Below are 17,678 nucleotides of genomic sequence, written 5' to 3' on the forward strand. Positions count from 1 at the left end.
TATATATATATATATTAATGTTAGTTAACAAAATTAAAACCTAAAAAAGTTAGTCCAAGTGTTTCCAACACAAAATATGAATGAGGTCGAAGAAGAGGTTCTCTTATTAGAAGCGCTTAATTTAATATGATCAAAAATGAAAAGTAGAGGAAGGAATTAAGTGTTTTCAATCTATATTCTATCTTCGCAGCTCCAACCGTGGCTAGCACATTGGTGGTTCAAGTGTTCATTCTTGCGTAGAATCCGCTTCTTATATGCATGGTGGTTCACAATTCCATTATCTTTAGAATCAAGGTTCTAAAAATCGGCGCCTAGGGCCTAGAGGTGGGTTCGGTTTTCATCTAAAACCAGAAATCAAACCGAATAAAAAATTCGATTTGGTTTGGTTTGGCATTTTTTGAGACCTTGAACCGGAAACCAAACCAAACAGTGGTTCGGTTCGGTTTCGGTTTTTTTCGGGTTTTTCTTCTTTTTTAAAATAATTTTTCTTAAATTTGTTTGTTTTTAGCTTAGTAAAAAATTATCGTACTTTAGGCCTTTTTTTATTTTATATTCCATTACTTATTTTTATAAGCACATATAATATATCAATAAAATTTATGACAATGATTCTCCAACAAACCAACAATCTATAAACCAAATAGATACTTTGAAAGTTTAATACTCAATAATTTTGAATTTATTGGGAATTGACCACACTAGCACACCATGTAACCATAATTTTAAAATTTCCTTGAACACAAAATATAGACTACATAGTTTAAAGTTCATCCAAATAAATTCTGAATTTTAAAGTTTAAAAATCATAAATTTGAATAAAGAAGAAATGGATTACCCCATAATCGGTCAAGCTGGGCGGCACCTTAAAAATTGGCTGCCTAGACGGCCTAGGCGGCGCCTACGTGGGTGTAGGCGGTCTGGGCGAGTCGGAGAAACATGTCTTTGATTTTGTCCATCATTAAGAAGGCATGGATTGGATTTGAAAAATTACATCACCTTGAAAGCGAGGAAAATGGATCGCTCTTTTTCAACTCCAACATTGTGAATTGGCAGAGGACTAAGGTAGGATTCGTGGTTGAGGTCGTTGACGACGGCGCTGGAGTCGTGGTAGTTGTTGATGTTGTCATCGACGGCGTCAGCGCCGATCAAGTCGAGTCCACCTTGGTTTAATTTTTTTCATGTAGTTTGGCTATAATTTTGTACTTTATTTCAACCATTATGCTAGCTTGTTACCAAACATATGCTTAAGGGAGGGTATTAAGATTATAGGAGTAAAAGAGTGCAGGATCAAAAGAAAACAAACAAACATAAGTACAAGAGGTTTATTTTTTGATTTTTTTTTTAAACATATGTTAATTACCAAACAGGCTCTAACATTGTCTTCACCTAAGTCTAACACTTAACAATAGGCCTAACATTGTATCAAGTAACATAGCGAATCAACAAAGCAATATACCTAACACCAACCTTAACAATTAAGGCTGCACGTTTGATCTGAATCCAAGTCTAACCGATCTGATCTGATCCGAATGAGACGGTTTAGATCAGATCCTGATTATGAAAAAAAGCATCTTATGATGGATCCGATCCGTTTAACGAAGTTCTAGTTTAGATCGGATCCTAAAAAAAATGCAAAAATACGAATAACTTTTGGATTAAACTATATCTATTTTAGGCCGTTACATTCTTAGGGTAAGAAAAGGTCCCAAGGATAAAACACAAAACTTTGAGGCTTCGACCCCCAATCTCTCGCCTAGTCGCCTGTCTTAGTCTCTCATTTCTCAACCCTTTCATCTCTAATTCGTTTGCAATTGCGTTCTCCAAGAGGTAAGCTTAGCAATTTCGTTCTTCTCTTAGTTTATGAATTTGGATACCTTCTCTTATTGATGATGTTGTTTAATGCTTAATGTTATTTTGTGTCCAAGTTGGTTTGAACTTTTGAAAATTTGGAATCTTGGAAACATGTCTTTGCTTTCATGAAAATATGTCTCAAATTCTAGGCTTTACGGATCCGAACAAAAAACCAAGATCCAAACCAGTTTTTCGGGATCCGTTTAGATTAGGTATTTAAAAATGAAAATCTGATCCAAAAAAATTAAACGGTTTGGGTCGCGGATCCGATCCTATTTTAAAAAAATAGATCCGATCCAAACACAACCCTATTAACAATATCTCATGAAATCAGACAACATAAAAGATTAATTCTCTTACCTAAAAAGAATAAAAAGGAATAGAATAAAACACATAGAAATCGTCCAATGACAAATCGACATCAGGTTTCCGATCAAAAGGTGAAATGCAACATACAAGTTAGTTTGATCTCAATCATTGAGAGTAAAGTCTCGTCAAATCAAGCAACAAGCACCAATAATCATCACTTGTATCATTTTATCGTAGGCCGCAATAAACAACATCAAGCTTGAAAAAAAAAATTCACGAAGCTTCATTAATAACTTGTTGAAACTCCAATAACAACTTGAATTGAAAGCTCATTATAGCAAAAGAATGCTTCCGAATCAGCATTCTTTTTAGAACACAAGTTTTATGCATCTTTAAAAATAGAAGAGGGGATATGAAAATTGTTGGAACAAAAAATGTAAATAAATCCTTTATTATGTGAGAAAGGAAAAAAGAAATTATGTAGGGATTTAAAATAAACACACTCAAGTCGGTGAAACAATTGGAATAAAAACATAGATGGGTTACACAACATCTAAGGTTTTGGTCGTTGTTCCGGCAGCAGCCTACTAGTCCCAAAATCAAGCAACAAGGACGTCTACGACATGGTTTCACACTTGGAGCGGCAACGTCGCTATTTCAGTGGAGTGCTTTGACAAACTTTTGTTAGAGATCAGTGAGGGTTTGAGAAGGTGACGATTTATTTGCATCTTCTTGGTGGCGTCGTTAACTTCAGTTTGACATGGTAGCTCAATTCAGGGTTGGGTTGTCGGAGTTTTACTGAGGTTAGTTTGTTGTGATCATGCTTAATGAGGTGAAAATTCTTCGTACGTTTTCTGGTGGTTTCTCAAGATCAGGCGGTGATTGACCTTGATCGTTGAGGTTATGAGGCTTTGTAATTGATGTAGGCTTTTGGGTCGATCTCTAGTGTTGTAGCCATGGTGAAGGGCCGCTGACGGTTGCCGGAGCAGTGAAGGGTGTGATTACGTCATTGACGAGTTGACTGGTCCAGTAAGGTTGTGAGGGAGATGGGGGAGCTCTTGGCTTGGGCCTGCGTTGGGTCTTTTCGGCCCAATCTCCCTTATTGTCTGTCATTTTCTTAATTATTTGGGCTAGCTCATGTCTTTTCACGAGTCGTCCCGTTTTTGAATTTTTTGTCTTTTAGAATAAATTGAGGTAAGTGAGTCCGTGGTTTACCAATTGATAGTGTTAATGGTTACTTTATTTTGGACTTGATGGTCTGTAACACTAAAATATCGTGTTAACCTGTTAAAACCTTTATAAGTTGAAATAACTTAGTTTTAAAATCAACTTACACCTCCAACATGTAAGAATAGCTTAGAAAAGCAAACGGTAAAGTTCAATCACATTAAGATTGTCAATGTTGAAAGTGAGCAGGATCATAAATAAAAGAGTTGCCCTAGGGGGCTTAGTATACAACAGACAAGAAAATGTAGAATACAAATTAATATGTTTTATCGTCTCACTGCTGTAGCCTAAATCAAACCACTAAAAATTGTGTTGTTATTGTGTGACCTAACCTATAAAAACCCGTAAACTTCAAACCAAATCCATTATAATCAATTTCCACTACTACAAAAACGTTATTAGACAACACTCATCAGACAACCTTTTAGGGTTCCCTACTTGTCTAGTGAAGTGAACTGTTATATACAACGCAAAGTTACAAAGTTTTGTTATTTGATGACACGAAATTGTCAGGTTATATTTTAAGAGTTCAAAACATAACAATGATGCTAATTTTCTGTTGTATGATTTATGAAAATTTTGGTGGAAGGATTCCTCCCATCACCAAAGTGAAAGTCGCACAAGATGCAAAATGTTTGGACAATAGACTTTTATTTCTTTGTTGTATGATGTTGTTACAATTTATACTAGGCAATACCTAGTGCAAGTTTAGAAAATATATACAATAGTTTAAAACATTCTGTTGTGTGACTGGAAAATCTAGTGGCATGCCAAAGTCGTTTTGGCTCCAAAGTTTGCCTCCATTGATTTGGTGTGCTATGCCAAAATAGTTTTGGCTCCAAAGTTTCCCTCCGAGTATATATTCTATTGTGTGAAAATGTTGTGTGAAAAAGTTAACAAATTTAATAATGTACCCACCAACCCTAAACGCTGTCTCACACTCACTCTCTCGCATTCATATCGTTGTCTCTCTCTCTCTCTCATTCATTCACCCTAAACCCACCAAACAGATCGACTCTCAACTCTCACTCTCAAACAGATCGAGACTCTCACCCTCTCACTCTCAACGGTAAGCCAGGGGCGGATCTAGGTACAAGCACCATGGGACTCAAGTCCCACCCAAATATTTTGGGGAAAAAAATTACTACTTATAGTTATCATTAATTTTATGGTGTGATTGTAAGATTGTTGAGCCTAAGTCCCACTTAAATTCCTTCATCTTGTGCAATTACTAATCAAATATTTTTTGGGATAGTCTCACTCAAGTCTTAGCTAGCATTGACGTGATCCAAGTGCCTAACGTACAATTAATTTCATTTTTGTTAAAGAAAGAGATAAGTTTCTCTATCTTCTAAACAAATATATACGTTTATATTGTTTGTTGTCTTCTTTTCTTCCTTGCCATACCCTTATCACGCAGCATCAGTGAGGACGCGAGGTTGTCGGTCTTATTGAAATGCTTATTTAGTTTTTTTTTGGGTTACGTCTAAAGTGCTTTATGAATTAAACAAACATTAGAGTGGTAAAGGCCCACTATGTCCTTTATGACTTTTATCTTTATTTTCAATCTATAAATTTCTCTAGCACCGTCAAAAATATTTTCCTACTAAAAATCCAAATCCCACCCGATTGCGATTCCTGGATCCGCCCCTGTGGTAAGCCATCTCTCTCTCTATGTTGTCTCAACTCTCACTCTCTCCCCCTCTCTCTCAACTCTATCGCTCTCTCAGCTCTCTCACTCTTCTCTCAAATCGATTGAATCTCTCAAATGATTCAATCTCTCTTCTTTGTTTTCTGTCGAGAGAGAGACTTGCAGCAGAGGGAGGAGGAGCGATGCCACTCTGTCCAGCCGCACCCCTGCCGTCGTTGGACGATCGGCGACCACCATGTAGCTCGCCTCTCTCTCTCCTATACCTCCTCCTACCCACCAATTCCACATATAAACATATTGAAATCCAAACCCTAAATCCCCAAATCCAATTTATGGCCGAATTTCTCCCACCGCCGCAGCAGCCGAGACCAAGTCGGTGTCGCTGGCTAGGCCCAAGAGTGATCGGTGAGTTACATATAAAAGACACACCGCATCAATAACTTGCAACTACAATGAGTGTCGATTTGTTGTTGAGACCAGAGAGGAAAAAATGTCAATGTCGTTGCAATCTCCGCCTTCCTCAACAATCTCCTCCTCTTTGCATTTCCAAGGAAGAAAGCTGAGCTTGTTAGGTCTTTTTTTTTTTTTTTTCCAGGTAAAATGGTTGAATAAGCAGCTGAGCAAACTGTGGTCATTCGTTGCAGATGTAAGACTCTATTTGCTGTCTTTGTACATATGCATATACATAAGATTAATAGAAATACTGCACCGCCGTATATTTTCTTTTCTTTTTATTTCTATCCTTATCTTTTATTTTCTTTTCAGAACACTAACATTATGGCTGTTCTTTGTATTCGTTCAGGTAGCAGAGGTGGTGATTAGAGAGTCTGTTGAACCACTATTGGAAGAATACAGACTTCCGGGAATCACATCATTGAAATTTAGCAAACTGTCTCTTGGTACTGTAGCACCCAAGATTGAAGGTATTTGACAATGATCGATCACATTAGTTTTGAGTATATTTGTCTCATGATGTGAGCTTGTTAAATAACTCATTTTGACAACCTGCCTTGATATCGTGTGTTCCCTGAGTAAGGCAAGCAGTAGTAAGGTTGGGGTTCCTCATCGTTTCTGCTGAATAGTTTTTACTTGTTATTTAAATCTCTAGTATTAAGATAGATGCTTGTCATTTTGAAATTCAAAATCATCATATTGTTATTTCCTCTCCAAGTTCGTGTTCCCTTAGAACTTTTATAGGTTGATTGCTGGAGTACAGCTCCAAAGCAATTAAATAAGCAATCCAGACTTCCATGGTTCCTTTCTTGTTTGGTTAAAAGATGAAAATATAAATTGCTATCTGACTTGCAAGTTTAATGACCTTGGTAGAATATAGGTTTCCTCGATAATATATTGGTATGGTAAGGCCTATATTCCATACAAATATTTTAGCTTAGGCATATTCTACTTCCAAATTTCTCTTTAGTAAGGCCTTCTAGTGATACAAGTAGTAACTATCACTACATCCTTTTTGGCTTCAGACGACTGGGTTCAGACGACAGAAGACGTTTAGTCTGTCGTCTCGAATATTGTAACGACAGACATTTAAAAGAGGTCGTCTGAAAATAGCAACTCAATAGTAGTTAAAATTAACGTATTTTTGAGACGACATACGTTTGTCGTTCAAAAAACAAGGAAAAATGTACCCTAATCTTACACTTATAAGACGACAGAAAACTGTCGTATGGTGAAGAAACTTAAATGTGTCTGAAGCTGTTTTTTTTTTTGGCATAATTGGAGGAGTTTTTTTTACACTTAAAACCAACTCTAATTCTCTCAACTCCCCCGATACTTTTCTTTACTTTTCTCAACTCTCGTTTCTCTCTCTCAGCGTTCCTCACCCACAGAACCAAAACCTCTCTTCCTCCTCCCTAAAAACCAAATTCTCTCCTCTTCACATTCTCAAATTGATCGAATCCTCTCCTCTATCTAATACCCTAAAACCAATTTCTCTCATCTAGATCTGGAGACCCAGATCTGCCCCAATTTCAACCTCCCAAACCCTAAATCTCCAAACCCTCGCAAACCATGTCCACCGTCAAGGCCACCACCCGGAAGAGGCGCGCGGCCAAGCCCGACCAAGCCCGAGCTCGCCAAGTCGGCGAACGTCAATCTCAATCTCGACATTTCTAGGTTCTTTTCCTCCTCCGTAACAGCAGTGCCATGGTGAGAGGAGAGTGGAGGATGGACGGGGTGGAGGAGGACCTTGGTGACGATCTCGTTGGTGGTGGGATCGGCCAGGAAGTCGACGGCGGCAATGCGGCAGAGAATGAGGGGGTTGGAGAGAACACAAGGGGAGAGAAGAAGCGGAGTTGGTGGAGTGTTCGAGGTGGCCTTGGGGGAAGTAGTAAACCCTAGTATGGAAGGTGGGGATGGTGACGGAGTTGCAGGCGCAGGCTCGCCAGATTTTGGGGTCGATGGAGACGAGCTGCAGGGGAGGCGGCAGTGCGTGGGAGTGAGAGAGACGCTGAGAATTGGGAGACGTGGTGATTGGGATTTAGAGATTAGAGGAAGAAGAGGAATGGAATCTCTCTCTTTCTCTCTCTTTCTTCTCCAGGTTTTGCTATGTTTCCAATGACCACCGTTCCAGGACAGCTGATCTCAACTATGGTTAACTCAGCAACATTTGGGGGAGGGATGCAGATCTTACTTGTTTTTGGCGGCTAGACCACATCAATGCCGTATACATACTGGTCAATATAACAGCATCCAAGTGGTATTCACTTTCAGCCTCTTTCTTACCCTGCGCGGTATGGCATGATTGTGCTGCAGCAGCACCAACGTCTTGATCTCTATGATCACCTAAAACAAAGGAGAACAGAGATACACATTCAAACCAACTTGCCTTGGGTGCTAAATCACTTTACGAATAAGAGTTTTGTATGGCTATACTGTTCTCACCCAGTTTAATATCTTCAGGGGAGTTGCAGGTACATCACTATATCAAAAACTTCTATCTCTGCATTTTAGTATGAGTTTCAGTTTCATTTTGTCAGCCAATTTCATGTGGATCTCTCCTTGTTACTATTGTGGACTTATTTGTTATTGGCAAGTTTCCTTTGTAAGTCTGATTGTTAAACCATATTTCCAAAAGTTTAGTTGTTTGGATGTGGGCTAATCATTAGATTTTATTCTAAGGTGCATCACAGGTACATATATATAACTCTCCTTGTTACTATTTGTTATTGGAAAGTTTCAAAAGCTTGAGTTGTTTGGATGTGGGCTTATTAGATTTTATTCTATGGTGCTCAAAATTTTGACTAATCTCTGTTATGATTTCTGACTAGGTTCATGATAATGTGCGTCATGAAGATGATTCTGTGCCTAGGGATGAACAATTGGCTCCTGGACAGCTTGAGGAGCGTCAGAGTGATGCAAGGCGCAAAGATAAGGGCAAAGGTATAGTGTTTAATGTAGAAAATATTTATGATTAGTGGTTCCTTTCTGCCCATTTTCGTGTTGTTCTGCCTTGAGATATATATATCATTCTCTAGTAGATTTCTCCGATGTTCTTTGCTTTTGTTTTAAAATATATCAACTTAGCTAAATTTTGTAGTGTGCTATCAATGAAATGAACTTCTGAGATGTGAAAGATATCATAGGTTGTAAAATATACCATTATGATTCTTTGCTACTGTAGGCGAAGGCTGTTTCAAATGTGGTGCACTTAATCACATTGCCAAGGAGTGCACCGGTGATTCTGTCAAAAAACAGAAACCTCATAAGTATATGTTAAAGAATGCCAGGTATGTCATTATGCTTGTGTTTTTCTGTGTTTGCATCTTAACTGAAACAAAAGAAAATGACATTTCATGCAATTCTGCATATTTAACATTTAGAGGAAGAAATGAGAGGTGATGCTATAATGATTGTTGCAGACATGAGATGGTATTGTATGGGGACACTCCAGAAAGTCGAAGACAACGAAGGCGGGATCAAGAAAATAAGCACTTGAGTCACAGTGTCAAAGGTAGATACAAAGGGGAATCAAGTCGACACGGTAGATCAAGTCAATTTGGTGGAAGAGGAAGGGAAAGAGACACAGAGGACAGGCTGCATCAACGATTTCCCTTTTTTACTTTTTTCCTCATCAGCAGATTTCTTCATGTAGCCTCTATCTTCCCTCGTCTCTGCATCCCTATCATGCTCTGCATATTTTTCAGAAATTCATCAGCTCTCTTTTCTAAAGGGCTACCATTAGCTGCACTTCTATTTCCATGTTCTCCATCCCTACTCCTTTCCGTGGTTCTATCACCATGATAGTGATAGAGAGGAGCACAACGAGAGACGAAAAGACAAAGATCTTTATGAAGATTATTATCGAAAGAGAACTGCGCATAAATATTTATGATATTGTAGGTACTGTATCATAAATATTCTTTGCATGAATACATCATAATGTTCAGATCTTACTTACTTCTTATTGCTGAAATTTAATTATTTATTGACATATACTCATATTAATTCACTAAAGTTCTTTGTCTTCAATGTTGCAGGTGACACTTGAATGAATGGTGCATATTGAAGTTTGATGAGTATGATGAAAGTATCAGAGTGCTTTAGTGCAGTTAGGACTTAGGAGGACTTTCTGCACACCACCATATTGTAGTTGCTATTATTTGGTTTGATATTTTTTTTTATATTATAGCTTATGGGTCCCTTTAGAACAAATAACTCTTTGTAATTTGATTGGTTTTGGCAATGAGAATGAATTTGAGATTTTTGAATCATGTTGTGCAAATGTTTTATTAAATTGTCATCCAAATTAAAATCAGACAACAGATATCCCCATGGACATCGACGTCTCTACATATTTCAAACGACATTTATATGTCATCTTAAAGTAAAAGATGATCATAGTGTATGTCGTCTGAGGTAAGTATCAGACGACATATAAGTGACGTTTGAATGCATTTTAGTCGAGAGAAGAGGTTTGACGTATGTCGTCTGAGATATATTTAGACGACAAAATAGTAACGTGTGAATAAGTTTGAGACGAGAGACGGCTGCTCACATCTTTAGTATTACTTTAGTTTTAACGATACTTTTATGTCGTTAAGAAGCTTTCTAACGACAGAAACTTTAATTTTGTTACGAATGTAGGTGTATACAGACGACAGTTGTTTATATACAATCTGTCGTCGAAGTTGTATCAGACGTCTAACGAGGTCTGTCGACTGAATGCTTATCAGATGACTGCTTGATAGACGACAACCGAAAAAACATTTAGACGACCGACCTGGCAGGTCGTCTGAAGCCAAAATTGACGTAGTGTATATATGTATTTCCATTGGTTTGTAAATTGGATGTAGTTATATCCGGCTCGTAAGATGCAAATTTCTTGGCTTATCTATCTCAAATTCTCAATTAAACCTTCTTTTAATAATTTATGCAGGTATTCATGTTCAGAGTCTTAAGAAAGGTCAAATAACAATGGACATTGATTTTCGTTGCGGTGGTGATCCAAATATCGTATTAGGTGTTGAAGCTGTACTTGTTGCTTCAATTCCCATACAGGTTGGTGCACAACTATTTGGATGGCATACTTTTAGAAAAAAAAATACGAAATTTGTAGTAACTTATGTTGCTTTCTGTTCCTTTGAAATGAAAAATTAAAATCTTAGTATAGGAGATCATTAAATGCGAGTGTTCTGTTATTATCTGATACAGTTGAAGGATCTTCAAGTATTTACTGTTGTTCGCGTAATCTTCCAACTTTCCGAAGAGATCTCTTGTATTTCTGCTGTTGTCGTTGCTCTACTTACAGAGGTATTGTTGGAATATATAACTGCTTATATACAGTAATATACATATAATGACCATGGGAAGCCTTTGGAAAAAAAGAAGAAGAGGCAATGTCTTTCGCAAATATATGGTTACTGCATTATATATTGCTCAAAATGGTGTAATAGTAAAGCTCATTTGTTGCATACATGTTTTCCTATTTTATTTGCAGTTGTTCGGTGCTACTATTTATACGATAAAGAACCAATTTCTAATTTACAGACTAAGGATCAATATCAAATCTCTTCTTATAGTGCAAAATAAGCAACTAAATAAATTGCATGCTGTGTATCATTTCAGTTACTTTGGTGTTTGGAATTAAACAACTACTTACGTTTACTAAAATTGAGAATACCATGTTGGTGAGAGCTGTTTTGCTGTGCAATGGGTCTGAAAAAAGGTTTTTTCTGTATCAAATGTTGACTGGGAATAGGGGAACAACGTGCAAAGGGGGGAAGAGGAAGTATGTTTTTGGCAGCAATTATGTTTGCTGAGTTTAGACTAGCATCAATTTGTCATCTCGTGTTGAACGACGCTGATTTATATAGTTACTCAGTGAACATACTTATTACACCACTATTATCTTGTAATGACTAAGTCTTGTTTTCTTCCATCAGCCAAAGCCTAGAATTGATTATACTGTGAAGGCTGTTGGTGGAAGCTTAACCGCCCTCCCTGGAATATCAGATATGATTGATGTAAGTTTTGTAATCATTATTTGAAGTTATCATTTTCCGAATTGTTTTGTATATAGTAGACTCATCATGTTTCAACACGAATTTGTTAGGATACATTGTCAATTTGATTTTCAGGCAGATGTCTTGGATATCCCTGAGATACCCTACGCTGTAAATTTTTTCTACAGCCACCCTAAGCTGTATATGTGATGTGATTAATGTCTATTTCGTTTGCTACTGAACGTGGTGTTTCTGTATGCTTTTGTTGTATTGTTACTTTCTCTGTTTGTTTTTCTCTAAATTGAAGTTAAGTGTTGAATGTTGGAGTGACATTTATGTATTTTTCTGTTCTGTAGTGATCACAGCATAGCATTATATGACTTGCGCATGGGGAAACCGACAGTGAAGCTTATCATGGCAGTATTGTTACTATATTGGTTCTAGATTTTAATTTGGTGCTGGCTGTTTTTAAACTCCCCTTTCTTACTTTTAATGTGGTTTGTGGTTAAATTAGTAAACCTTGTTTCTTGAAGGGGAGGTTTGCGCTTCTAACTTGTATTTTCTTTTGACAGACAAATACCAATTCTATTTGTTGGAATCTAATGGAGCCATTCAACTTCACTGCTGTGAGTGCACTTATTTACGTTTTATCTTTTGCAAATTGTTCGGAGGAATGAAAAGTTGTCTAGTATTGGGTAGATGTGTTTTGCTGGCTGCCCTGTAGATGATTTGGAGGGATAGGCACAGATAAATTTTTGAGGAAACTTGTGAGGATGTGGGAAAGGGTTCATTTTTGGGCATCTCTCTTGGCATCGGTCTTTTCAAGAGTTTAAAGATTACTCTCTTCAGGCCTTCTTTGTTATTGGGATGCAGTTGTGTTCTAGTTCTTAAGTGCTTGTCTTTATTCTTTCCTTTGTATTCTATGTGGATATAGTTATGTTTTAACATTTGGTTCTTCCACTTTCAGTCCACATAAGGAAAACAGACTTATTTCTTGTTTCTGTACTACAGTTTGTCAAACTGTATTAGATTGTTCTTTAGTGAGATCGTTCCTGACACCGTCATTTTCGATGACTTCGAGAGGTTCTTTTCACTCTTCTTTCACTCACAAACAACTAGTATTTGAAATTACTATCATTTTCTTGTTTGCATCCATGTTTTGTTGAAATGTTGATACTTTATTTGCTTGTTTGAGTTGATGAGAGTGACTTGATCTTCACTTCACTTGCCTGTTTTCTGATTATTTAACTACTTATTTTCCTTCCTTTTTTGTGTTATCTGATCAACTAAAAATGATCTTGTAAAATCATGCATTTCCCCAATTGATTAAAGGTTTGGTTTACTGATTATCTGTAAATAGGTTTCCTCCAACTGCAGCTATTGTGAGCTATTGTGAGCTCTGCTCTACTTTTGGGTATCTGCAGTCTTCTAGAGACCGTATTTAGGAATGAGTGGGCAAAGTTCATCATCAGCAAATGCCTGTAGGGTGCATGATCTGGTCTGTTTTGGTGAACTTTGTGCTTTCTATATGTATGTGGTAGTACTTTGCTTTTGAACTTGGTGTTTCTATATATTCGGAACAATTATATGGTAGTACATACTTTGTGCATTTCTCATGTTGGAATGCTTTTGGACATGTACGTAAGACTATCTAGGAGCTTAACTAGTTGTTTGTTTTCAGTTTATTATTCAGCTGTAATGTTGTTTGTGGAAGCTTGAATGATATATATGGAAGCTGAAATGCAATGTTTTATTTATGGTATCAGTCAATTTGTGCAGCAGTTTCTTTTGTGATGCTTATGTGTGTAAAACTTGGACAACAAAGTCTGTCCACATGAAAATGCAACTGTTGTATGATTCTCATCAAACAAGAAAGCAGAATGCTATATCTATTGTGTGATACAACGGTCCAAATATTACAGTTGTAGGTTATTCAACGTCACACAACAGTAAAGATAGGGAATAAACTGTTGTAGCTTACTGAAAAACACACAACGGTAGAAATGAAAATCAACAGTTGTCTGAAAGGGTAAAAATATAACGAAAATGTTTTATTGTTTGGTGTCTGAGTGGATTTGTTGATGCCGCGCATGCCGCACATGGCATCGATCTGCGCAACAATTTATACAACGAAAGTATTGAACTGTTGAGCAAAATGTGATCACACAACGGTGATTTTCACACTTGTCTGAAGATTCAATCAGACAAGCCCGAGATATACAACGAAAAACCTATAGTCATATAACGGTGTTCCACTGTTGTGTGTTGACAAATTTGTAGTAGTGTTCGTTCTTGTCTGTGTCGTGTTATCGGGGTAATTTTTTCTGGTCTAATGAGCTTACTCATTTCAGAAACGCATTATTAAAAACAATCTATAGCTGCAGTTTTTATTTATTTATTATTCACTTTCTTCTGCTGATGCATGGCTTGATCCGAATTAACAAATTGAGGAAGGCAGTGAACGAGCTCTGAAGCATATGACGCCTTACCTCTTAGATTGAAATAAAATAAGTAAATATTAGAGAGGATGAGATCATAATCATATAAGTTCCCAAAGCAAGTTCATGTTAAAATATGCTTCGTCCTTATCCCTGCATTTACTCGATGTAACGAAACGAAATCAGTTACATGAAATGTGATAATAAACTAAGCTTGATTACGTACATCATGTATTTCATAGCCAAGTGAAAGATTTTATTGCCAAAAAAACAAATGTAAAAGGTTTGGTCTTTGTTGAATCCTCATAGATAGGCTAGGATTGAGTCGACGTCACATAAAATCGTTTGAACTGAAAGAAATGTCATTGGTGATTGTCACCATATATCAATTGGTCCATAATAAGTGAGATGTTTTAATGTAATTGTTTATCAGTTAGTTCGGTAGCTTATAATCAATATGTTAGCACAAGACGACGATTGATGTATGTGTCTTTTGTTCGTGGATAAATAATTAATGAAATCATCTATAGACATTAGTGGCTAAATCGTTTAGCATATAAGTGACAGTGATTGGTTACATCTAAATATTCCAAAACGTTAATAATGACTAGCTCCTTAACTTGAACTACAGTGCAGCTAGTTGTAGTCTTTATATAATGATGCAAGTACGACTTCAGGTTGAAATTATATATGCTTTACTTGCAAATTAGTGTAGGGAGCCATCTGAATTTGGCTTGAAGCAACAGATCGAAGGGAAGCAGATCAAGGTACCAAACATAATTTTGATTTGTGGGAACTCGTTCCAGAGAGGATGAAGGCTACTTCCATTATCGATCAATTCGATCAGGGTCCCTAAGCTCATCCCCGGCCAAGCCCCCCTCCCCACCACCATCTCTCTCTCTCTGTTTCAAATTGCATACATTACTATCAGACTTTAGGATATAGCTAAGGCCAAATGGGACCTGCTGGCTTTCTCCATCTCATTTCTTCAATCACTTTCTCTCTGTGGTCATAATAAACAGAAAAATTAGCAGCTCGATCTTGGCCTCTTTATCTTTTGTCTTCCCGTTTTGCTTTCTCTCCAGTCTCATGCACTGCCTTCCTTCGTTATATATACTGGGTTTGACCAAAACCCCCAACTACTGACTATATATATATGAGCTAATACTACGTTATAGTATTTCTTAATATATAAGCATCATATATGCATGTTACAATCCGATAATCGATTGATCAATCCCATTATGCAGGATAATTATGTCGCCATCTAGGGCCCTATACAAAAGATTAAGGTATTAAGATCCCTTATATTGTTAGATTGTTATAGCTAATTAAATGAATTGAAATTTGTTTATTCTTTATGATTTAAAGTCGACATCTGTTCAGTTCTTATGGTTTTATTTTAATCTGAATGGTCCTTAAAGTCACGATTTTCATCCAAATAGTCTTTCCGTCAATTTTTTTTTCTGTTAGAATACCGACGTATCCGTTAAAGACATTGTAATTTTTAATGGCCACGTCAGCTATTTAACTGAGAAAATTGATGGAATGACCATTTGGATGAAAAATCGTAACTTTAAGGACCATTCAGATTAAAATAAAACCATAAAGACTGAAAAAATGTCGACTTCGAACCACAAAAACTATACAATATTTTACCCTAACTAAATAGTGTAAACTAGGGTCAAATGATGATAATGGGATCAGTAATAGTTTTATCAGTAACTCTCTCTCTCTCTCTCTTACAGCTGAATGCCAATGGGACCTGACTATCGATCTCAGTCACTCAGTTTCATGCATATAGGCGATATAGCTAGCACTTCTCTTTATGCAAGTGTGTGGTCTTGATGAACAGAAAAGACTGTTGGTCGATCCCTTATTAGTGTGTCTTTTCCTTTTGCTATGCGCGCTCGATTTTCACATTTGATTCGATTCAAAAGCTAGCTATCCCCAAAGTACTAGTTAAGTACAGTGAAGTTTTATCTAGCTATAGAGATCCATTGCATGCAATTGCGTTCCCAAGTCGGCATAATTATCAAAGACGACGATCTCCTCGCCGAGGCGAGTGGGGTTCTTGAATTATTTGTGATTATCCAACATTTCTTCTTCCACTTACCAAATAAAAAGAAGAAACATTTCTTCTTCCAAGACTGGTATTAGGTTTTATATACAGTACTCCGTTACTTATCGTTTTTCAGGCTCTGCGATTTAACCATAAAAAGACGGAGACGAAGACAAAGGCAAAGGCGCTGCAATTGTTCGAGTGGTTAATCTGCATGCGGGAACTACTCTACGAAGTTGAGCCGGAAAACAGACGAGGCAAAGGCAACAAACTATATATATTTGACAACTTCATATCGTCTGTCAAAACGACGAAATTCTTAGAACCCTTTTCCCTATTCGCACTTGTCACTGAATTTTAACATTTATATATTTTGGAATAATTAATTTGAGATGAAAGGATCTCAGATGTGGTGGTGGTTGAAAATGCTAAAAGCCTAAATTAAACCCAACTATAATCTCTCGTAGAATGAGACAAAGTATCTGTACGTATTGTTGCTCATGAGTCGTGTACATCGATCTAGGTGGTCCAGGTAATCAAATTGCATGGGGAGTAATTCTCACTGTTCAAGTCACAATCTCCATATCAAGTACTTGATATGTTGATGATTATGTATTTTATGGATTCAAGTATTATATAATGTGTCAATATTGTATAAGATTTTGCTATATATTTATATATATTATTACCATATAAGATTTAGAGCGTAATTTCGAAATTTCCGCTAATTAGACTTTAGTTTTGAGGGTTTGTTTATGATTTAGAGACCACTCAATTCCAACCTTGTTCGATTTTTTTGTTCCTCATTGCATGACAAAATCCATTTTAAAAGCACAACACGCTCACAAAAGCATCTGCATATGCAGATATTTATGCTAGAATTTTCCTAGCTAGTTTTGAAACATAGTTCAGGTGTCCTTAGAGGGTTTTGTTTTTCCAATTTTAAACCAAGCATGCATTAACTTGTACATCAATTCTAATATTAACAAGAAACAATTCATCAATATATCACTAAATCTATAGAAGCGGTACAGGAGAGACCGAAACCCTAGGTCCCCAAGGTTTCGAGAGTAGGGCGGCGGCGTTCCATCTTGGATCTCCGTCTGCGTTAGGACGTCGTTGGCATAGTTTCTGGTTGTCGAGCGAAGGTGAGGAGTCGGTATCTGTATCGGTGTGTGGGCTTGTGATTTGCTTTCATTCTAGTGAGGTTTTGGTGGAACGACTGGTCGATGGCAGAGTTCATTGAGGTTTCCCTTCATGGCAACGATTTGAGACTTGAAGCGGCGGATTAGGGCTTGAAGACCGTGACAGACACTACCAGAAGAAAGACTTTAGCCGACGAAAATAAAAAACTAGGCCGACGAATTATTTTTTCGTCGGCTAATTAAAAATTTTCGTCGGCTATGGTCAACTTTAGCCGACGAAATTAAAATTTCGTCGTCTGAATAATTTTTTTCGTCAGCTATAGTCTGTGAACTTTAGCCAACGAAATTTTTAAAAGTTTATCCGACGAAAAATATAATTTCGTCGGCTAAAGTGCCTTAATTTCGTCGGCTAAAGTGCCTTAATTTCGTCGGCTAAAGTGCCTTATATTTGCAGATCTGGACAACAACTCATCTGGGAAAAAAAAAACTATAACGTAGAACCTTCAAACGCAAAAAAAGTCGTGAAATAAGATATGA

General features: G+C 37.0%; 1 protein-coding gene across 1 annotated transcript; it reads left to right on the plus strand.

Annotated features, from left to right (window-relative positions):
- Positions 1-936: 936 nt before the first annotated feature.
- LOC101300027 lies at positions 937-5,969 on the plus strand. Its single transcript, XM_004291984.1, has 3 exons — positions 937-1,164; positions 5,634-5,684; positions 5,841-5,969. The coding sequence occupies exons 1-3, from the start codon at positions 937-939 to the stop codon at positions 5,967-5,969; spliced, it is 408 nt and encodes a 135-aa protein (XP_004292032.1).
- The last annotated feature ends 11,709 nt before the right edge of the window (positions 5,970-17,678 follow it).

This window comes from Fragaria vesca, linkage group LG2 (assembly GCF_000184155.1).
Source record: "Fragaria vesca subsp. vesca linkage group LG2, FraVesHawaii_1.0, whole genome shotgun sequence".
Lineage (NCBI taxonomy): Eukaryota > Viridiplantae > Streptophyta > Magnoliopsida > Rosales > Rosaceae > Fragaria > Fragaria vesca.